The sequence below is a fragment of the Macrobrachium rosenbergii genome, chromosome 43, assembly GCF_040412425.1.
Source record: "Macrobrachium rosenbergii isolate ZJJX-2024 chromosome 43, ASM4041242v1, whole genome shotgun sequence".
Classification (NCBI taxonomy): Eukaryota; Metazoa; Arthropoda; class Malacostraca; order Decapoda; family Palaemonidae; genus Macrobrachium; species Macrobrachium rosenbergii.
In genome coordinates, this window is record NC_089783.1 from 25,276,856 (window position 1) to 25,301,293 (window position 24,438).

At 36.3% G+C, this 24,438-nt stretch overlaps 2 protein-coding genes across 7 annotated transcripts in view; one reads left to right on the forward strand and one right to left on the reverse strand.

Moving 5' to 3' along the window:
- The window catches only part of LOC136828671 (pyridoxine/pyridoxamine 5'-phosphate oxidase-like), a 50,384-nt gene extending 35,976 nt beyond the window's left edge, over positions 1-14,408 (forward strand). For all 4 annotated transcript variants that reach the window (XM_067086763.1, XM_067086765.1, XM_067086762.1 and 1 more), the window contains 3 exons: positions 1,637-1,747; positions 12,529-12,623; positions 13,688-14,408. In XM_067086763.1, coding sequence (XP_066942864.1) covers positions 1,637-1,747; positions 12,529-12,623; positions 13,688-13,853 — 372 coding nt within the window. In that variant the 3' untranslated portion in view covers positions 13,854-14,408. The remainder of the gene's footprint in view (positions 1-1,636; positions 1,748-12,528; positions 12,624-13,687) is intronic.
- Positions 14,409-16,467: 2,059 nt separating this feature from the next.
- The window catches only part of ATPsynCF6 (ATP synthase, coupling factor 6), a 147,810-nt gene continuing 139,839 nt past the window's right edge, over positions 16,468-24,438 (reverse strand). For all 3 annotated transcript variants that reach the window (XM_067086769.1, XM_067086768.1, XM_067086766.1), the window contains exon 4: positions 16,468-16,590. In XM_067086769.1, the coding sequence (XP_066942870.1) occupies positions 16,568-16,590 (23 nt within the window). In that variant the 3' untranslated portion in view covers positions 16,468-16,567. The remainder of the gene's footprint in view (positions 16,591-24,438) is intronic.

Sequence of the window (24,438 nt, forward strand, 5' to 3'; positions counted from 1 at the left end):
TGATTGGTGTCCCAGGTGTCAGCCTGGTGACAGCACTCGACCACCGTCTTAGGCGCCTTATCACATAGATGGGTGGCGAGAGCTGGTGGCCCATAAAGCAAGAAGTCCTCAAGCTGGAAGAGTTCGAGGATGTCCTCTGCTCTAATGGCTTTGAGAGAGTCTAGCCATCGTTTTAAGGCTTGGTTCTTTTTGAAGATCCACTCAGACCAGGTTTTGCCTGCCTCCAACTGTCGGGAGTTATTTCAAAATCCTTTATGATGGCTTGGTGGACAAGGGTGAGATTTCTTTGATCCTCCGGTTGGAGAGCATTGAATGCAATGGCGCCTTTCCCTTCAAGGTGCTTTCCCAGGATCAGAGACACTTCCTCGGGAGAGGGCTTATAGGTCTTCAGGACCTTTTCGACATGGTTGAGCCAGGCTTCATGCTCAGCTTCATCCCATTTTCTTATGAGGAAGCCTACACTGCTGAGGGTCGAATGTGGAGAGGGTGTTGATGTGTTGCACATGCCTTGGGCTGCCATTGCAAGCTGGTGCGCCCTTTCTTTCTCCCTCTCTTCTCTTTCTGCCTCTTCCCATTTCTCCTGAGCTATTCTTTCTTTCTCCTTCTCATTAAATATTTTTTATACAACTAGATACTGATATCATTATTGTTTTTTCCTTTTACTAAACTCCAGAGGCTCATAGACTCCAAGGGCCCAGGGTTTTTACATTTGAGTTGTAGGAGGCCTTCCTGCTGCAGTAGGTTCTTAGGCTGCTGTAAGGTGTTGGCTTTGTGTTAAGACAAATACAGTTTTTTAAAAACATTTGATTTTGTATACAAACTCATTACATTAGATCAGTGGTTCTTAAACTTTTTTGCCTAGCGCCCCCCTCTGCACAATGTATAGATCCCACGCCCCCCTACCCCTGAAATTTTTGCCAACTATAATCTATAAACGATATGTTGTCTATTTGTATACTATTATACTTAACATAACAATAAAAGACAATTCATAAACAAGATTTGAAATTAAAATTGACTTACATTTTGATTTTTTGGCATGTTTTGAGATAATTATTAGAAAATATATGGAAGCAGTGAAAATGTTTTTGGCAATTTTGTAATTAACATCACAAATTAAAAAAATAATAGGCACCATCTGGCAACTCTGCTTGCACCCCCCTTGGAAGCTTCTGCGGGGGTGCGCCCCCCAGTTTAAGAATCACTGCATTAGATGAAAGTCTCTGTCTTCCTACTCTTCCTCTCATGCAGTGAGTCCAGACAACACAGGGAATGAGTAACTACCACCAGAGGTACTTTGAAGCCCAAATGGACAGCTTGCAAAGTGAGATCATTTTGATCATCATCTGGACCATTCATAGAAATTGAGCTGGCCATACAATTAGGCAACCCTAAGGTGATGGGTTTGTACTGGAAAAAAAATCAGTGGTATTTAACAAAAAAATTATGCCAAATTAACCATTGTTATTGATGTTTGTTACCTGTCTCAAAGTTTAATAGAAAAGTGTTTGGATTTTAATATTGGCCTTTAATGTATGAGAGAATAGATATAAATTAGTTTACACTGAAAGAAGAATGGCAGTTTTGTAATCAGTAAAGTTGTTTTTACAATGATTTCACTTTTATATTCCTCTAGGTTCGAGTTGAAGGAACTGTTGAGAAATTAAGTGAGAAAGAATCTGATGATTATTTTCATTCACGTCCTCGCAGCAGTCAAATAGGAGCTTGCATCAGCCCACAGAGTAAGGTAAATAGGTTGAAAGACTTTTAGCTGGTGTGCTTAGCTAGCTTTTATTTGGGTCCATGGATGGCATTGAGTAAATGTTATTAGCCACTCTGTATTTCATATTGCTTTACCAGAAACTCATTAATTTAATATAGCCTGTTTCATGAATGAAGCAAATTTCTAGATATCTTTCCTCTGTAAAAAAAAAAAAGAAAGATGTGATGGTTTAGGTATTATGGTACATGTGCATACATCACTTTTGGTCTGTGTTAGTTAAGTGAATCACTTTTTGTGTGCCTGCCAATTGCTTATAAGTTCTTAAAGTTACCCATACCTTTGGGACCATTCTTGGTTGCCAAGTGCCTTATCCCAATTTTCTTTCACTTATATTTCTCCTTGCTTTATGTAATAAATGTAGTAATATTAAGAAGTTTTCTGTAAAACTTAACCAAACTTGGTAAACAGTGCTGACAATTTTCATGGCTGGCCTAGAAGTATTTTTAGAAGGTATATGAGAGCTTTTTCATATATTTGCTTCATTCACCAATACTGAACATTTCAGTCCCTTTAATTTCTGGAATTTTATGTGAGAGTTTGCTGATGATTGTATTTTTACTACTGTTTGAAGTGTAAGGGTGTGTCTATACAGTCTGATAATGTCCGACAGACACGCTTTCTTCTGACATTGTAGGCAAGTAATTTTTGCAGTGTTACCAGATCTCCGAATTCACATCCATAAACTACCACTGGCCAGCAGACAATGCATAGATGTCATTGCTTCATCCCCATGCAATCATACAAATTATGTTAGCGTCAGACTCATGCTACGGTTGTTTGTCATTGATGACAAACATTTTGCGTATCCTCCAGTCACCCTTTGCATGGGAACTATGGCAAATCAGTTGTCTGCCGTATACTGTTGGATCGTTTAGACTCACTCTAAGTGTTCTGTCAACTAGGAGGTGCTGTCAGCCAGTTAGTGTGCTGTTTGAAACTTAGTGACCAGTCGTTTCATTAGTGTGTTTTATTACCAATACAGTGCTCCCAGTTTTATGCATTTCACATTTCCGCAGTTCACTTTGGTGCAGATTTTTTGGGAAACATCATTCACTTGTCTGCGGAGGAAATTTCACTAATTTGCAGATTTTTCTTTGGGCTGTATCTCAAAAATGATCACTACTTAGCCTTTTTTCATAGAGCAACACTATTTACTCACTAATTACTGTATTTTTTCATTAAAGTATATGTATACAGAGAGAGAGAGAGAACTGTGGATTTTAGATCGAAGTCTAAGCACAGTATACAGTAAATGGATTCTGTAAATGAAATAATGTTTCATTTATATTTTGTTGTTTTTTTTTTTATTAAGGATATTATACAGGCAGTCCCCGGTTATCGGCTGGGTTCCGTTTCTGAGGGTGTGATGATAACTGATAATCGCCGCTAACCGAAAATCAGCGATTTCGGTGCTTTTTCAGCAATTTTCAGGGGTTATCGGCGCCGAAAAGCGCCGATTTTCGGTTATCAGCGCCTCTATTAGGTATGTATCGGCGTCAATACCCAATTATCGCCGCTGATAAGCGGAAACCGGCAATTTTCAGCGCCGAAAATTGCCGATTTTGTCGCTAGACAAGCACCATAAAACCGGATCACGGTTAACTGAGCCCGCCGTTAACCGGGGACTGCCTGTACTGTGAGAGAGAGAGAGAGAGAGAGAGAGAGAGAGAGAGAGAGAAACTGGTTTCTACATCGAAGTCTAAGCACATTATAAACAGATTCTGTAAGTGAAATGACATTTCATTGATATTTTCCTGTTTTTTTCCATTAAAGTAATATGTATATTGTTTGAGAGAGAGAAAGAGAGAACTGATGTGCTTATCGAAGCTCACTAACTTGCTGGGGAGGAGAATTCAGAGGCTTTTAAACTTTGGCTGGGATGAGAATGTTGAGAGTTGCCTATGTATGAAATTTGGATTTTAAATATTTTTACTGTGATCAGAGATGAAACATCAACAGTGATAAAATATTCTCTTGTGTACTGTTATAACATGTGTGATAATCTTAGTCAATTAAACTTGTAATAAAATATGGTACAATAAATCAGATAAAGTAAAAAATATGACAATGCTACCTACATCAATCTGTCGTGAACTTGCTGGATGTTTTTACAGGCAGTCCTCAGTTATCGGCGGTGGTTCCGTTCGGTGGGTATGATAATAACTGAAAATCGGCAATTTCTGGCGCTTTTTCAGCGATTTTTGGGCTTATCGGCGCCGAAAAGTGCCGATTTTCGGTTATTGGCACCTCTGTTAGGTATGTGTTGGCGCTAATACCCAATTATCGGCACTGAATAGCTGAAATCGGTGGTTTTCGGTCCTAAAAATTGCCGATTTTCATCACTAGACAAGCCCCATAAAACCAGATTGTCATTAACCGAGCCCGCTGTTAACCGGGGACTGCCGGTATTTTCATGTTTTTTTAAGCTTATGGTACAGTAATTGATATTATTTTCATAAAAGAATATGTACAGTACAGTACTGATATACAAAAGAGAGAGAGAGAGAGAGAGAGAGAGAGAGAGAGAGAGAGAGAGAGAGAGAGAGAGAGAGAGAGAGAGAGAGAGAGAGAAAGAAGAGATTATGTCATCACAGAAAAATTGCTACTGTAGCCTACGGATGAAATTCAGATTTTAAATATTTTTATGGTGATTAGATCATTACAGTATAAATGGATTCTGTAAGTGAAATAACGTGTCATAGATATTTTGCTGTGTTTTCTCAGTATATGTATACAAGAGAGAGAGAGAGAGAGAAGATGATGGCACAAGTATACTTTAATAAATTCATGGGAGATTGTGAGGGCTAATCACAAAGCGATGTAAACCAAGAACTTACTGTAATAAATCTTTTTTTATCATATATGTATTTTGTACGTAATCATGAAAATATTAACATGACATAACAAACCTAGCATTCTGTTTGGAGGTATGTATCCCATCGTTCTAAGCTACCCACGTATTTTGGATGCCCTATACAGTGCTAGTACTACAGTATCCAAAAATACATATACAGTAAATATTTCAAAATCATCTTACAACACAGGAAAATATCATAGTATGCACAGAACAATGCACAAAGTTATGTAGGCCAAAGAAAATGTGTTTGAATGATAGGGGATACTTGAGAGTAACAATTTTAGGCTGGTGTACTTAATTTTGCAACATGACTTTGAAATGACATTAGGGTGTTCTGGGATGATAATTTGAGGTATATTTTTGTTTGAACTGTCAAGTTTGGTGATGAACTGTTAAAATAGGCAGTTAAAAGCATTTTAGGGGTGCATATAGCCTATTTAAGAGTAACAGCAGTAGGAGAGTACTGTAATGTTAGGTTACTTTGGGTTTTTGGGATGATAGCTTTGGTGTGTATTTTGGGGGGCAACTGACTACATATCTAGGGAGTACTGTAAATGAGAACTCAGTACAGTATGTTAAAACGGTCTGTAATGAAAAGCTTAACACACATTACTTCATACATGAATAATTATAACCTTATACCTCACTCTTGACTGCAGTGCTCCCCTATTTTTATGCGGGAATAGGTTCCAGAGCCTCCCGCGGAAATGTAAAATTTCCCTCTAAAAATGCTTACAACTGCCAAATACCTTGTACCCCTTTAATTAAAATGATTACAACTGCCTATTTTAACATTTCACTGCTTAATATACCCTAAATGCAAAAATATACCTTAAATTATCATACTAAAACTATTGAAATATTAAATAGTTTTAGTATGATAATTTAAGGTATATTTTTGCATTTAAGGTATATTAAGCAGTGAAATGTTAAAATAGGCAGTTGTAATCATTTTAGTTAAAGGGGTACAAGGTATTTGGCAGTTGTAAGCATTTTCAGCGGGAAATTTTACATTTCCACGGATTTGCATTTCCGTGGGAGGCTCTGGAACTTATTCCCGCATAAAAATAGGGGAGCACTGCAGTCAAAAGTGAGGTATAAGGTTATAATTATTCATGTATGAAGTAATGTGTGTTAAGCTTTTCATTACAGACCATTTTAACATACTGTACTGAGTTCTCATTTACAGTACTCCCTAGATATGTAGTCAGTTTCCCCCCAGTATTCGCAGGGGTTAGGGACCACAATGACTGCAAATAGCTGAAATCTGCAAATACTTGAGACCCTTCCTAAAAATGCTTATAACTGCCGATTTTAATAGTTCAAACACCAAATGTACCTTAAAACTATCATCCTAAAACACTTTTAATATTTCAAAGTCATCTTACAACATTATTACCCTTAAAAATATATGGCTTACAGCTATGCGTGAACATTCCTACAACTGTTACTCTTAGCAAGGTGAAAACTCATCAACTTTCCCTTATATTCAGGCACATACATTTTCTTTCATACAGTACTGTATTCAAGCCTTACCGTTTTCTTTTACTGTATACAGTAGATAGTGGTAACATTGGTACATTCTCAAGTACAGGGAACAGTTGAGTCTACCCTGCTTTACCTGATAATGCCTCAGTATGTGTAGTTGAGTTGTGTGCAATAGCATCAGCCATAAGAATAATTGAAGAAGCCTTATTCAAAGTTACAAAGCCATTCAAAATTACAAACCTAAAACTAACATTGTACAGTGCTACCCCACTTTTCACGCTTCACGTTTCCTCACTTCATTTTGTTGTGGATTTTTGTGAAACATATCTTTCACTTTTCTGCGGGAACTTTCACCGATTTGCAGATTTTTTCTATGGACCGTATCTCTGACCTTGTCACTAATTTGCTTTTTTTCATAGAGCAACACTGTTTATTCACTAATTACTTTATTTTTTCTTATTATGTAACTAAATACTGATTTTTATGATAAAAATAATTTACAGTGCACTTACAATGTAGTAAATGTATCTATTAAGCTCATTCCAGGTTGGGCCCCAGACTGAGCATAACTCTCTCTCTCTCTCTCTCTCTCTCTCTCTCTCTCTCTCTCTCTCTCAGGGTAATGTAAATTGTATTTGAAATGATATTACTGTAAAGTCTTTTTGGATGTTAGAGCATATTGTACAGTATTTAAAATATTTGCTAATTATTTTAATTTTATTTTCCAGTAAAAGCAGAATGAAAAATAAAATGAAAATAATTAGCAAATATTTTAAATATTGTACAATATGCTCTATCATCCAAAAACACTTTACGGTAATATCATTTTAAATACATCTTACATTACCCTTAAAAAAAGAGAGAGAGAGCATACACTTGTTATGCTCAGTCTGGGGCCCAACTTGGAATGAGCTTAATAGATACATTTACTGCATTATAAGTACACTGCAATTATTTTTATCATAAAAATCTGTATTTAGTCATGAACACAATATGAAAAAATACAGTAATTAGTGAATCAGTGATAATTTTAATTGTTTTCACCAATATATAAAGAAAGCGGGACGACCCCAATACTATGAGAGAAAACAGCTGTTTGTGTGTACAGGGGTAACTTGATTAGTTGTCAAACGCTCTGTAAGAGATTTATTTCATTTGTATTAAAGGTTTGTATTAAACATTTTATAGATATTGACATCGTTATTAATATTTTAAAATTAGTAAATCATTGTTATAAGCATTTTAGGGGGCGTATATACATAAGAGTAACAGTTGTAAAAGGGTTCTAATCTAAGATGACTTAGGATGTTTTGGGATGATAGTTTGGGGTGTATTTTTGTGTGAATTGAGAAAAGATTGTGTTAGTATGATAATTTAAGGTATATTTTTGTTTGAACTACTAAATTAGGCAGTGAACTGTTAAAGTAGACAGTTATAAGCATTTTAGTTTAAGGGGTAAAGGGTATTAGGCAGTTATAAGCAGTTTTAGAGGGGATTTTGCACTTCGGTGGTGGGTTCTGGAACCTATCCCTGCAAAAAAGTGGAGGAGCACTGTACAAAAAATTAAGTTATTACTCCTTAAGTTGTACATTGTGCAACAAATTAAGTTATTACTCCATAAGTTCTATAATAATGGGAAAATTTTATAGAAATATGTTGGATCCCTGTCCATATAGGGATTAAGGGAAATGGAGAGGCTGATAAAGTAGCCAAAGAAGCAACCCATATGACAAGATCAAATGTAAATACTGTATCCCTATTAATGATTATGTAACACATGAAAATAGGTATTATAAGTAAGTGGCAAAATATATGGAATGAAGAACGTGAAAATAATAAATTAAAACAAATAAAACCTAGCGTTAGAAATGGAGTTCATCATACCTGAGAGAGAGAGACATGCAAGTAATTCTGACATGTCTCTGAATAGGCCATACTCATCGGGCTTGACAAACAACCTAGATAACCTTGCTCCCAAATGCTCAGAGTGCAAAGTGATCATAACAGTTAAACATGTGTTGTGTGAATGTCCAAAATATAACCAACAACGGTTGTCAAGTTTCGGAAATACAAGATCTGTCGGTGAAATTTTGTCAGAAAATACTTTTTCAGTTGTTCCAATTTTAATATTCATAAGCAGCTGTAATTTAATTGAAAAGTTATAAAAAGTAATTAATGAAAATACAAAAGTCTGTAGGGCATTTAATGAATAAAAAAGAAAAAATATGAGTTATATAAATCTTGACTTATTCTGATTTTTATCATTACTGTACTTTTTTTTTAATTGGGCAGATGGAAACATGAGTAAATATATTTAATGTGTATGTGTGTTCCAGTGCCTTTTTGCATTTTTATTTCATTTCCATTCATCATTTAGTCCCAGTGCTTGGCGTATGGCCTAGACCTGGCACAGTACTCCATTTCAAGCTAATCCTTCGGGCCAGCCCTATGAGAGCCATTAATCAGCTCAGTAGTCTGGTTAAACCATTTTAATAATAATAATAATAATAATAACAGCAGGTATCAGCATTTTTATCTCCTACCTTTGCCGTGATATCCTTTCTGCTCTAGGCTTTGGATGGCAGGGTCAACCTTCAACCATGGTTGGATTCTAGGAGTAGGTCTCTCCTTTTTGAAGGAGATCTTTTTTACTCTTGAGAAGTTATAAGTCTTTCTTGGGGATTCGAACCCAGAGGGTCATGACTCTCACCTTTAGGAGTTTTAACTATAGCCTGCACAGTTGCTCTAGCAGGAGGGAAGATTGGCTTCCCTCCTAATAGTGAGGCTCCATTTATGAAAGTGTAGGTTTACATTCCCTTAGGAACAAACACCAAATTTTGAAAATATGTATTTTTCTTAGGATGCAAACCGTAGTTTTCATAAAGGAATTTACCCTCCTCTGCTGCCCCTCACAGTTCTGATCTCTTGTTCTATGGAGTTGAGCGGTTGTGAGTGGCAGGTTCATACAATGGACGAGGTAGGCCAGCTGCCTCAGGACACAACACATGGGCCTACCAAATAGGTTTTCTAGTCAGTGACAGCCGAAGTGGCTTCGTGTGAGGAATTCTATTTATGAAAGCTATTGTTTTTATCCTAGGAAAAATATACATTGCTTTTAAAATTTTGTATTTTTTTTTACCTTTCTGCCCCTGGGTTAACTGGGTTTAAGAAGTGATATTCTAGTTGTTTTCTGTCTTTTCTATAATTGTTTCTTTTTTTGGCCATAAGGGAGCTGAAAATTTAAGATCAGAGAGGGGTACCACCCGTAAGTAATTCTTGTCATAAGTTTATGTATTCCTAGGGCACAAATTTATAGTGTGCGAGCACATCTATCACCCATATAGGTGTGCAGTAGGGGTAAGGATTGTTCACATATGTTGTCATTAGTGTTACTGTATGTAAATTAAAATGAATTTTCCATAAGGCCAGACCTATTTAAATAACATATTTCCTTAAAAGCAGCAAACTTCAGTTCTATAAATCTGGTAAGTACCCTGATTTGCCCTGAGACACTCTCCACAAGAAGGATTGGCCCTCAGAAGGTTTTGAAGGTATCACTCTTGTTATAAAGCACCGTACATTATATGAATTACTAATTTGGAATTCATTGTAATTTTTTTAAATTTTCTTCTCTCTTCTTTTCATACAAGGTACTGTAGTATTTTCTAAAGATGCTTTCTTTGCAAAATATGGTCCTTTTATTTATTAACCCTTAAACGCCTACTGGACGTACCATACGTCGACTAAAATTGTCTGTTGGGTGTCAAGTGGACGTACCATACGTCGACTAAAAATGGTTTTTTTAAATATTTGCGAAAGGTTTTAAATCACGCGCCTTGAGGGATGCTGGGAGTTCACGGATCAAGCTGTTGTTTTGTTTATAAGCGTCACCCAGACGTGCATGCGCACATTTCCTCCTTCCCGTACCAGAAAGCATCAGCGGCGCATCGTCGGAGAGCGATTTTTTGACGCATCCGTGTTTTGCAGAACTTTGGCGAGTGTTTGCGTATTTGTGAGGCAACAGGACGTTTGCAGAGATGTCCCAACGTCATCAGGACCGTGAAAGGCGCATACTGCCTGTCGGTAGTGAGCGTGTGAGACGAGTTTTAGACTGGGATGCTGGAGAGGGACAGAGCACCCAAGATGACCCAGCTTCTCAACGCCGTGTTGTGCGGCCACGTGTGACCAAAGGGGACCAAGGACCACATCCCGTGCCTTTTACGACCCCTAGGAAGCATCGGGGTGTTCTGAGGGGCATCCATAAATTTTTGAAAAAAACTTTTTCCTTCGCTGAAAATCCTGGCATTTCTTGAGTCACCTTGTCGTAATTTTTTCGCCGTTTTATATTATTCGTTACATAAAATATTATACATCGAAATGTGCGCAATTTCATGTAGAATACAACAAAAAATAAATCATTCTTTTAGCTTTTAACAGTTTTGAAATATTTTCATTTAAATCACGATAACTGACAAAATTTTAACATTCGGTCAATTTTGACTCGACCGAAATGCTCGAAAAACGCAATCGTAAGCCAAAATTCTTACCTTCTAGTAAGAATCAATCATTTACCTTTATTCTGTAACAAATGGAAAGTCTCAGCACAATATTTCGATTTATGGTGAATTTTTTAAAAACTTTTTCCTTAAGCTCCATAAAAAATTCTAGCATTTCTTGAGTCACCATGTCGTAATTTTTTTCGCCGTTTTATATTATTCGTTACATAAATTGTTATACATCAAAATGTGCGCAATTTCATGTAGAATACAACAAAAAATAAATCATGCTTTTAGCTTTTACCATTTTTGAAATATTTTCATATAAATAACGATAAATAGAAAAAAATCAACCTTCGGTCAACTTTAACTTTAATCGATCGGTAAAAAAAATGCAATGGTAAAAAATGCAATTGTAAGCTAAAAACTTACAGTCTAGTAATATTCAATCAATTTCCTTCATTTTGAAACAATTGGAGAGTCTCTAGCACAATATTTCGATTTATGGTGAATTTTTTAAAAAAACTTTTTTTTACGTCCGCACATTACGAATTCATGCATCATTTTGTGATAATATTTTCTCTGTGTTGCTTTAATCGTTTTACAATCTGTTATATACCAAAATCATTGCAATTTAGTGTACAATACAACTAAAAAAAATTAACTCATTAGCTTTAACCGTTTTGCTTACAGCGATTTTGTATACAATTATACACAAGTTTTTTTTCGCTGTCATATATTCAATATTTATATATGATAATGATATTTTTTTCATTTCTGATGGTTGCATACTAAACTTCAGGCAATGAGAAAAAAGAGCCAAAAATGAATTCTTTAATCTTAAAAACTAAAGCGTGCTGTGATTTTTTAAAAAACTTTTTTCCGCTTCAGCGCTAGCTCCCCGACGCTACATACATACAGGAGACGTTTGTGTAAATAGAGCTTCGGCGTTTAAGGGTTAATAAAGACTCAAAATCAGTTTATTATCATGCCAGTAGGCAAAGCCAGTTATTTAGTCATATCGTCTACTGTTATTATATTATGTCATCCCTAAATTCCATGAACAAAGGGAAGATTATTAATTTTTGTATATTTTCAATAAATATTTAAATTCATATTTCATGTTTATTTCTACTTTTCATATATTTACTGTATTTACTCTTAGCCATACTTTCTACTTTGCCAGTATTTATTAGCAGTACTTGTATCCTTCATTATCCTTCCTTTTCTGTTGTTCTGTCAACCCCCTCTAAATGTGAGAAGCTGACACAACCAGTATCAGTGTGTAGGGTGGTGAAAGGAGTTCAATGAAGGCCTTAAGGCACTACCTAGCCTGAAGTCCTGGCTTCATAGATTCATAATGAACATGTAAATTTGAATTTTATATATATACTTCAAGTTCTATAGTTTATTTTAATAAATTGACCCTTATACTGTTGTAGGCTTTATAAGTTTTTGTACTCTACTTAAAATTCTGTTTTATAATTTTGCTTGTCTTTCCTATGGCTTTTATTGTTCACTACAAAATTTTACCAGTCTGATAAACATGTTTCACTATATTTTGATTTTGGTTTATTTGTATAATTGCCATTCTGATGCTGCATTTCAATACTGTCCAGTCTCATGATAATCATCAATCAAGCCAGGCAGTGGTGAAATGGGTGGCTTTTTATTTCTATAGAAAGCAAAATTAACTTGATCGTAATTCATGTTCTAAATTGTTAACACTTACATAATTTTCAGTAGTTTGTTTACTTTTGTTTCCATTTCACAAAGTTTGACCTTGGCAACTCAGTTTTCTGTAGGATCTTTGTAGCAAGCATAATTACTGAGCTTTGAAGTTTCAATATCAGTATTGTTTCCCCTTAAGTATTATTTATTGAATAATCCTTATATATTTACAGGTTATTGAAGGCCGTCACATTTTAACAGAGAAAGAGCAAGATTTGTTAGAAGAATATAGTGATGACAAAAAGATCATTCCCAAACCAGAAACATGGTAAGCACTCAAGTTTAGTGGAATACAGTATGAAATTTTGGGTGACCCTGCAACAGGTTTTGAACAGAAATGTTATCAATTTCATACTGTATGAGTGAAAGTCTTTCACTGCTTAGAGGGACCATAATAATTTAAATTGTAAATTGAAAATCTTGTTAATTAGATCTGTTTATAGGACTTGATTAATCTATGAAATACTTAGTAGGAGTTTATAAGAAATCAGTAATGGTAATAGCACTGAGGAGAGGACTTCAAAATGAAGTGTAAGCTCACTTGAAAAAGGTAGATATTTTTTACAGTAATTAAGGTTATCAGTTACAAGAACATGTCGTGGTATGTCCATAGGATGGAATGAAATTTTATGGTCATATCAGTACTTTATAACTAGCTCTACTTATACCATCCTAAAAGATTATATAAGGATACTGTAATAAGGTTAGACTGCCCATTTCCTCAACTGCTAATTTTTTATTCCTCAGTGGTTCATAAGAAGAAAATTTTATTTGATGGAACGAATGTTCTTTTTCCTTACTTTGAGGATTATATCTATGAGAGACATGAACATGCTGTGGAAATACATGGATATTTAAAAGTTTAGCCAAGACCCTTAAAAGTGGCAAAAAGGGTTATGCAGTTTATAGTTGGAGTCCATCTGTACAAGGCTGTACACCTGAAAAGGACTGCATAATGTGAAAGTGTATTTTTTGCAAATATTATCCTGTGGTGAAAGTTCATTATGACTTAAAGTACAAACATTTTATAAGAATTGTGAAAACACACTAGAATTAGCAATGTGCTGTTTTGCATATAGTAAAGGTTTCTGCCTCACAAGTTTGCCCTTAAGATTTATTTCTGATTTCTCATCAGTTGGCATGACATCTGCTTTTATGTTTTATATTAATGAGCTTTATGAATTTTTATATCATTGGTTCTTTCTCTCCAGAAAGTTCTAAAACTGGATGAGAATTTGATCAGATCCAATGTACATGAGGAATTTAAGGCTTACAGTTGTCAGCTTTGGAAATGATGTGTGTTTAGGTATTATTAACTCTTATTTTTTCTAGGGGTGGTTTTCGTGTAGTCCCTGAGGTAATTGAATTCTGGCAGGGACAGACCACACGCATCCATGATAGGATCCGTTTTAGGAAGCCACTACCTGATGAAGTGCTAGATGAACAGTTAACCAAACAAGGAGAAGATGGATGGTTTTATGAACGCCTAGCTCCTTGAACTGGTTTTGTAAATAGTTGTAGCATAATAAGATATTATTGGGAAATTTTGTGAAAGTAAGGTTATGTACAATATTTTTTTATACTGAGTATTTTATTGATGTGAAGAGTTTGGTGATTGATTTATTTAGTTCAGTAAATCACAATGAACTACTAGAATTTTGTACATGATGTCAAGTACAATGTACTGAAGAACTTACAAAGCAGTCAGGGAAAATGTAAATGTTTGTAGATTTGGAATAGGGATCAATGGGTTAAAGCTTTTAAGAGCACTCAACCTTCAGTTTTAAATGCAGACATCAAATCTAGGGAGAGTAAAGTGAAAGCAGTATTATGTACCATAATAGCTTGAGAATGAGGTGCATGAGTAATGGCATTGAAAATCATCATTTAAACTTAATTGGTTGGTTGATAATCCTTTATTACAACTTCAGAAGATTGTCTGAGACTATTCCCTCAAAAGATCAAAGAATATGAGCACATCAACTACACCTGAATTAGCATTGACATACTAACAGACAGTACCAATTTTAACCTTCAGGTGCGGATACAACTCATCACACACACACACACACACACACACACACACACACACACACACACACACACACACACACACACACACACACACACACACACACACACACACACACACACACACACACACACACACACACACACACACACACACACACATGTAATGCTCTAACAGCATACCAGGATATGATTTTATAAACATTTTAACACGATGTTACACTTCAATACAAAATACATAACATCAAAAACTGGTTAATAGATTATTACACCACCATTGTCCCACGACAATTCTGGCTACATATTACATTTGTCATAAAAATATTTTCCAGATGCATTTTCAAGAGTTTTGCAACACTTGTAATGTACTCCAAGTCTGTTCAACCACACAGTTTATGATGTTTGGCTTCTCACTACCCAAGTGACTTGCCTGCACTCCAGTAACAGTTACTGGTATTCCCTTCACAATAGCTACCCTTGATTACTTGTTAAGACTAATCTGTGAGTTGTATGTTGATAACCTGTTTTGATTTCTCATAATTCACAATGATCACAGCACACATTACTGTCATTCAAAAAAGGCTTTTGTATTACTGTTGAGGATATCTGTGGCAGGTACTAAACTACTGATTTTTTTTAGCTCTAGACTACCAGTTTCCTGGAGTTAGAGATAGGGTATGGTTTAGCACAAACTTATGCTCACTACTGTTACCTGTACAGTATTGTGTACCAGGCCACCATGATACTTAGTGATGGACAATAAATTTTTTTTTTTTTTTAATTTGTACATTCCAATTCCAAGGTCCCTTCAGGGGTACACTGCTTAGTGTACATACTGGAGTGTACAGTTTTATTACTTTGAGCCTTTGAAACTAAAAAAAAATTCGTTTTTAGGTTGTCAGCTTTTTTTTAATTCATTTTTAGGTTATCCAACCTTAACTTTTACCAGTTCTCACTACAAAAAGAAAATCCCTCAGGCTGGCATGTAAAAGTGACAACTAAATGTTGGTGTTCCCACGTTTTCTCTCATTACCATTTTCATTTAACATTTTTTTCCAAGTTTTGATTTAGTAATGTTATTCAGTTTTATTTGTCTCTTTATAGTAATTTTAGTGTTTGATACAACAGCTTCAAACTAGGAAGAAAAACTTGTGACCACATCAGGTTTGTTCAATTATGGAGTACTGCAATTACTAGGGACAGTCTTCCATGCACTGATTACCAACAATGTGTGACATATGGTGCTACTTTGTAATTACATGCTTTTGCTTTCATAACTGCTTTTGAGATTTAGTTCACTATAAACATTTTCATGTTATCAGAATTGCAGAAACTGTTTTAATACAGCTAGTCTTCATGTTATGAAATAACATTAATTTACATTACTATATCTAGATTTAGTAATGATGTATAAACACAAGTGTCTTAAATTTAAGCATCTATTAAGAAAGCAAAACCAGAAGCTAGGACTGCAGAAAAGTAGTTAAGCAGGGTAAGAATAATTTTAGTTAGTCTTATAATATATTTCATGTTATAGTAATAGAAATATTAAGAGATTTCATATATAGATTTAGTAATGATGTATAAACATTGCAAGAGTCGTAAATTTAAGCATCTATTAAGAAAGCAAAACCAGAATATAGGGCTTCAGAAAAGTAGCTAACCAGGGTAACAATAAGAATAAATTATAATTTAGAATGTATACATTAGATATATACATTAGAACAAAACTTTCTGTAATCTGTATTCTCAACAGGTGTGAAACACTCAAGTAAAAATTCCAGGTACCCTTTAGCATTTTTGCTACCTTGTTTGTTCTTTTTAAGTACACGGAAATGTAGTGCAACTATCTGTCTAATGCCGTTTGGAGGCTCTGAAACTGTAAACCTCTGCAGCATCAACCAAGAAATAAATCTGTGGCCTGTAGAACAAAATTCATTCATGCTTGTGTCTGTGCACATCTTTCTTAAAACTGATCTGAAATCTCCATGCAGTTATGTTTCACAAGCTTCAATAACGTACTTATTGATGTTTTACAGCATGTTCAGGCAGTAACAAAACAAAGAGGAAAGAAAAATGTATTTCAAAATCTACACTTGTTTATTAACATATATTTTATATATCAGTGTTGACATTTAAGTTACAAAGGAGCTTTATACAAACAGATGATCAGAGCAGACCTTAAAGGGGGTTAATCTTGGGATCTGAAAGAGGAAAAAATATTTCATTTTATAGTCTACAAAATGAAAACTATAGTGCCTGCAATGCATTAAGTTGGTATAAGTATTGCTGTGAAAAATTTTTAAGTGTTAGTTCCCAAAACACAAAACTCACTTTTTATTACAAACCCGCTCCTCATAGAATAGCCCTTATCTGTGCAAGACACCTCTAATGCACAAAGCAGTTCCAAAAAATAAATACCATCTTTTCCCAGCCAATTCATTACCTTGAGTATGTTTTTTTTTTTTTTTTTCCTTAGGGTGTTGAGAATCTGAATTCATTCCTCTTCCTTAAACACCCTTTCATGAAGCCTTCCTCCTCTTCGTCCTGTATAACATCTACAGTATTCTCTTCTGTCAGTAAGAGGCCCTACTCTACTTTCACCTCCCCTCTGTACATCTTAATTTCACTACCATAAAAAAAAATTATCTCTACTTGAATCTTCACCTCCCCTCTTTTAAATCTTTCGCTACCATACAACTACTTTCTGCCATACAACAATTTTTTCTAACTCACCACCTCTCAGTAACATTGAACACCTTTACTTCGCTCACACAACAATTTTCTGTGTGCCTCACTTTACATCAATACTGCTTACTAGAGCTGCTTTTGTACATTTCCTTCAGCAGTTCCCATTGACCATTGTTTAATATATAAGATTGGTTGATACACTCAATAATCCCCCTCGAGTAGGATGCCTTGACGAGGTGAGGGGCTAAGGGACCCTGGCCTTTGGGCCCGGGTCTTGACAAATCATCCTACGTAGTTTTTAGTTGAAATGGCATGGACATTTCCACTTTTGAGAAATTTTACTGCTTAGGGGAGTTGGAGAAGGGATCATGTTTTTGAAGGGGTTTGCATTCAAAGCTAATTGTGGGAGTTGTGGTGGCTGAATTGCCACCTGATATGGTTTGGACCTAAAAGGTAGTGATGGGATCTTCCCATTGCTATCTTGAGGGCAGAACCATCTCCAGGACTCAGCCCATCGGGATCCAGGGGGAGCTGGTTTTTGGGGATGGGACTCCTGGCTTTAGTCTGGAAGCCCGCCAACACATTTGGAGTGGGGAGTCAGTCCCCATTAGTGAGGGGCAGAACTCCCAGCAGGCGTATTGGTACTACCCCGAAAGGGTAGGATATGGGTTGGACTATTGGGAGTCAACTCTCAATTGTGCCATTGGTGGAGAATGCATATACCTGACTGATCCACGATACTTTCTTGATATAACCAAGTAGTTTTGGGTATGTGGGTGAGCCAGTTTGTGTGGCGGTCTGGTGTGTGTGTGTGCTCGACATCTTGGGGTCTCTGCGAGCTCTGGCGGTGTGTTTGGGTGGGAAAGGCTAGGCAGTAACAGCTGCCGGGTTTTCCCTTTCTGATGTGTTGTGGGGTCTGTGTGGTGAGGCCCTTGGGTGTGAGATGTACACTTTTTGGACTTCTGCATGTAAACTGGCAATAATTTATGGATTTGGCAACTAGTTTTCCCTCCCCTGGATCCGACGACTCACCGGCACTGGCAACGACTTCTGGCTTGGAAAAGGATATTGGTACTGACTCACAGATTCCACCTCAGTAAGAGGAAACTAAGGTTGATGCAGCCTCTCCACAAGGAACTCAACAAAAGAAAGATTCTAAGAGTGATTATCATATAAAATTGACAATTTTGCATGCATACAAAATACCCCTTGAATGCCATTATGATTCTATTTTTGTATTATTCAAACATGGGAAAATTTTTTAAATACATATGAAGTACAATGATGATGAGAAATGGGAAACTTGGATCTCTTTTGAGAAACACAAAGATGCCTTTAGTGCCACGTGTAACAATGAATGTATTCTTCATAATTGTAATATAAAGGGAGCACTTTGTGACAAATTCCCTAGAAATTTAGATGTTTATTGCCCAGCTGACTGGAATGAAAATGAGTCTCTGACTCTTGAAAATAATCTGCAGAGTACCTGAACTCCCCCAGTGGCTTATAGAAACTGCAAAAGAGGAAAATTATGATTATTTTAAATTCAGTAAATATTTGCAAAAGAAAGTAGGCACTAAAGGAATTGGTGACATTGCTAGATTTGGTGAAAAATCTGTTCTTATCCAAGCAAAATCCAAAACATAATCCACTTATACTTTGCAGTTTAAAAATAGATGACCGTAAAATGTTAGTAGATATCAAACCCCATATTAATTTTAGTTATGGAAGAGGGGTAATCTTCAAGAGATTTATATGACTTCAAAGAAGAGAAGATATTAGATATGTGTCCAAAACAGGTTTGGCAAGTACGTAAAATTCCAAACACTACAATGATGATTATTAATTCTGAGGATCATAACGTTTCCTCTCATTTGTATACAGAAAATGAAAGGGTGTCGGTACGCCCATACAAACAAAAACCATTACAGTGCTCAACTGTTTCAGATATGGTCATCCTTCTCAAGTCCGCACAAATGACAAGTTGTGTGACAACTGTTCTGCACCAGCTCATGGCGAATGCACATTAGGCACACAATGCATTAATTATAATCTGGGTCATATAAGTCCAGTGATAGAAAATGCCCAAGTTTTCAAAATGGAAACAGCTGCTCTACTAAAATCAGATGCAAAGCATATAAGTGTGGGTTACGCTAGAAGACTTCTAAGTAAGGAAAAGAATTATGCAAAGGCCTTGAAATCAAATAGCAGCAGCAAGATAAACCAAAAATGCCAGGTATGCCAGTGAATGCAAACACAAGTTTAAATATAAATGCCCAGCCTCCAATTCAGATATCAGTACCTCCAATTTTGGATATTACTCCCCGTCCCTCTGCTCCTTCTTCTACTAAGATGAGCAGCCCTAGGCTGTCTCTCAGGTGCTCTCTCTGCCTGATTTAGGACAGGAACTCAATACTCAAGAGCACGTTAATGGTCTCATAACAGAGAGAAAATACCAACACATCTCCCAATTTTCCAATGGAAAAAGAGGGAGACCCCCTTTCTTTTCCCCTCCAGTCACAAGACATGCTGAAATACCTAGCAATAGGTATGAAATATTGTCTAGCTGATGGATCAAAACCACCTAATGAGATAATTCACTCAAAAATCACAGTTGATCTACACCACAAACCTCGCCAATCAGATAAGCTACGTTATAAAAAAGTGTAAAACCAAAAATATCTCGACCATCCTTTAAAATGTCGTCATTAAGTTGCAATAAAATGAAAAATTCATAATTGAGGACTTCTTTCAAAGAGTCCTCTAGAAAACAAACAGCATTTTCTCCTCCATCCTGCAGTGGAACTGTCAAGGTCTGAGGGCCAAGTATGAAGAGCTTTAGATGCTCATTCATGAATTCTCTCCAGTTTTTATTTGTTTACAGGAAACGATGTTGGCTATTAATACTACTTGTCCAAGGGAATACACTGCATACCAAACTGCTTATAATCCTCAAGTAGGAAGTCATGGAGGGAGTTTGGTTTATATTCGCTATGACATTCCTCAGATGCTATAAGTGCAAACTCCCCTTCAAGCAGAAGCAGTGCAAGTAGAATTAACTAGAAAATATACTGTTTGCTCTCTCTACTTACCTCCCAATGATGTCTGCTATAATAATGTAGTACGGCTGATTAATCAACTTCCTCAACCGTTTCTTCTTGTAGGAGACATGAACATTAGAAATCCATTGTGGGGTGATGTTTTATCTAATAGAAAAGGAAATCTCATAGCATCACTAGTTGAAAACGAAGACAGGGATTCTTAATACAGGTGAGCCTACTCACTTTCATATACAAACATGCACTTTGTCATGTACTGACCTATCAATAGCTAGTTCCAACTGCCTTACTGACTCTCACTGGAGAACACAGGATGACTGGCATACTAGTGACCATGCACCAATAATCATTAAAAGCAATAGTAGTCCACTAGAGCATAGATCTCCTCGCTGGTGCTTGGATAAAGCAGATTGGAATAAGTTCAGGGGATTAAGCGAAATCGAGGGTGGTGCGGGTGAGTTTAGCAGTGTTGATGATGTCACTGATTTACTTAATGGTACTCTTCACACTGTTGGATTGCATTCCATTCCTAAAACCAATGGCTTATTCTGCCGTCGACCAGTTCCTTGGTGGTCGCCTGAACTCCAGTTACTTCACCGAGCCACGAGAACTGCTCTTGCTAGATGCCGACGAAATCGAACAGAACTTAACATCACAGCATATAAAAAGTGTAGAGCACAGTTCCGGCGAGCATTAAAAGCAGCCCATCGCCAATCATGATCATCCTTTGTTTCTTCAGTGAATGAAAGAACTCCACCTTCAGCTGTATGGAGAAAAGTCAATAAGATAGCAGGCAAATATACTCCTAACCTTCCCCCTGTATTAAGGGCTAATGGGCAATACATCAAAGGTGCATTGGAAGTGAGTAACAAATTAGCAGACCATTTTGAAAAAGTTACCCAGAAATTGGAAACATCTGAATTCCATTATTGTTCCAGGGAAGAACAAAAGCCACTTGATTTTTCATCCAATAAAGAAGAACCCTACAATGTTCCATTTACTGAGAGAGAATTTGATTCTGCCTTGTTATGTACAGATACAGCCCCAGGCCCTGATGAGGTTCCATATGCAATGATTAAGCATGTATGTAAGTACACTAAGATTTTCATAATTAGCCTTTTTAAAACTGGGAAAGGACAAATTTTCTATGTGCAAGCTACTGCCCAATTGCCTTGACATCTTGTATTTGTAAGATTATGGAAAAGATGGTCAATGCAAGGCTTGTTTTGGGTATTAGAAAAAACAATATTTTATCACCTGCACAGTGTGGACTTAGAAAAATGCATTCTACTACTGATGTCTTGATTCGTTTTGAGTCATCTATATGTGAATCGTTTGCATCAAAACAGCATCAAGTTACTATATTCTTTGACCTTGAAAAGGTTACGACAGCATGGAAACATGGAATCCTTAAAGCCATCCATCAATCAGGACTTAGAGAACTGCCATTGTTTATTAAGGCCTTTCTGACACATCGACACTTTCAAGTTAAGAGTTGGTAATACTCTATCAGAAAGTAAATTCCAGGAAGGAGTCCCACAAGGTAGCGTTCTTAGTGTTACCCTATTTACACTTGCTATCAATGGTATTTCTCGTCATATTCCTTATGATGTATTGCACCCACTTTTCGTTGATGATCCTTCTATATCATTTGCAGGATCAAGGATGTCTGTTATTGAAAGAAAGCTCCAACTTAGAATAAATAACATCACTAAATGGGCAGATTTAAATGGGTTTAAATTTTCGACTGGCAGAACAGTTGCTGTCCACTTTTGCCGTATTTGTGGGCTTCATCCAGACCCAGATATATATATGAAAGACCAAAGAATTCCCTGTGTAGAGGAAACCAATTCCTTGGTTTAATTTCTGATCATAGGTTGAAGATGTTAAGACATAGTGTCAGAATATTTTAAACATTTTTAAGGTTTTAGGTCACACGTCCTGGGGAGCAGACCCTCAAGTACTTTTAAGGTTGCATAAAGCTCTGGTTTTATCGAAACTGTTTTATGGGTGTGAAGTATACTCTTCTGCAACTGCAACCCCCAGCAGGTTGAAAATGCTTGACTCTACACATCATGCATTGATTAGACTGGCCGCTGGTGCTTTCAAGACCTCGCCAATATCAAACCTGTTGGTTGATGTCGGTGAGGTGCCTTTACAACTCCACCGCCAGTCATCCATCCTTCGCTACTGGTATGGGATGCAGAGACTTCCCCGTTCTCAAGCCTTTCAAACTATAACAAGTGAAAGACATTTTAGGCACTATGAGAAGCATCCTAAATGTCCACAACCTTACGGGTATAGACTTAAACAGTCACTTGGCACTGCTGATATCGGTAGAAATGAGGTGCTTCCTTATAAAACGTCAGTAACCCTGCCATGGAAATTAATAGATATTTCATTTTGTACATATTTTTATGGTTTTAAGAAAAATATGACATAGAGAGATCTGTTCCATATTTATGGAACACAGTGAGGTTCATAAGGATTCAACTTGTGTACTCACAGATGGCTCCAAATCCAGCGCTGGCGTTGGATTTGGAGTTTTTAGTAATAAATTTTGCACCGAAGGTGCGTTCCAGTTTTAACATCTATTTTGATGGCAGAGCTGCTTGGAATTTTAAATGCTATTGAAAAAATAGCAATTATTGATGAAACAAATTTTACAATTTTTAGTGATTCTAAGAGTGCATTACAGGCACTCCATGTTTTTACTATTAAAAATTCAGCAATGGGTGCACCTATTATTATACAAAGGAACACATTAGTTTTTGCTGGGTTCCGGCACATGCTGGTGTGCATGGAAATGAAGCTGACAGATTGGCCAAACCAGCAGCTCTAGATTTACTTCCAAGGAAGTGTCCACTTTTATATAATGATTTCTTCCCAAGCATTAAAAAATTTATAATTAATTTGTGTCAAGAACATTGGAATAATATAGGAAAAATGAAAGAAATTACGGATGTTATATTTCCTTGGAAGTATGGCAGTACACCTAGAAGATGGGAGATTGCTCTTTGCCGCTTAAGGATTGGGCATACTTGCCTAACACACAACTTTTTAACGGGCGGGGAGAACCAACCTTTTTGTGATGATTGTCTGGTCCCCTTGACTGTGAAGCACTTGCTGGTTGAGTGCCCCAGTCTTTGGGATATTAGAAGCCGTTACCTCTCTGAGGCTCTTGGTCGGGATGGCAGGTTCATCCTTGCCAAGATCCTTGGAGAGGATGTGGTGTATGATGCCAGTGGCATTTTTAGATTTATTATCGACGCTGATCTTCTCGCAAAAATATATTTTAGTTTTTTTTATATATATATGTTTATTGTTTTTATAGTAGCTATGTTGTTCATTTAATCGATATCACTTGTCATGATGCCAGATAACTCAATAACTCAAAATCATTCATTCATTCATTTTCAATAATCCATTTTTTAAGTTTCAATGATGTCTTAATTTTTTTCCTTCAACTCAAGTTAGCAGCAGTCCATGTTAGTTAAACATGTCTCACCTACAATAATATAGTGCAATCTTTTCTCTAACATCTATAACTATCAGAATAAATTCAATGTTTTTCAGCTTTTCCACTCAGGTATGTTAACCTCTCTTGACTTCTGCTCGCTGGAGTTAACTACTTTAATCCAAGGCTCTGGAAGTATGCTTACTATTTCCCCATTCTGATTTCTTTTTCCTAAGCTGTATCTTTCTGTTACATCCTAAAAACTAACTCTATCCATTTAGGTCTCCTCCTCAAAGTATCACTCCTGACCACACTACTTGTGTAATGGCATCTCATAATGTTCCCTAGAACACATTTTTCTTCTGCTCTACAAAAAAATAGAGTACTGTATACCCAGACCATATGCACTACATTCTTCCCTAGGATCATATCTATCTTCATTCTTTAATGCACAACACCTTAAATCAAATTACATTCTTACATCAATTACACCACATTTCAACACAATTCTATTCAACAAACTGACTTGATATTATAACCCAGCATCACAATTACTTCACTTGAATAGAAGGTAATTAGCCTCCTAATCCTGCCAGAGTAAAATAATGAACAATTTACCAATAAATGACCATAGTGTTAATGCAGGACATCATGCCTTAAATAACTGGTATTTAGGGCTGCAATCCAGGCAAGGTACCCAAAATTACAGAGATATCCTACTTAGTATGTATCTCAAACACTATCCTCTAAATCTTGCTTTTCACTGTTTAATCAATAAGTTATTTTTCCTATGGCTTCTTAAAACCATACTAAAATCTGAATTGAGGGTAGATGCGTTGTATTAA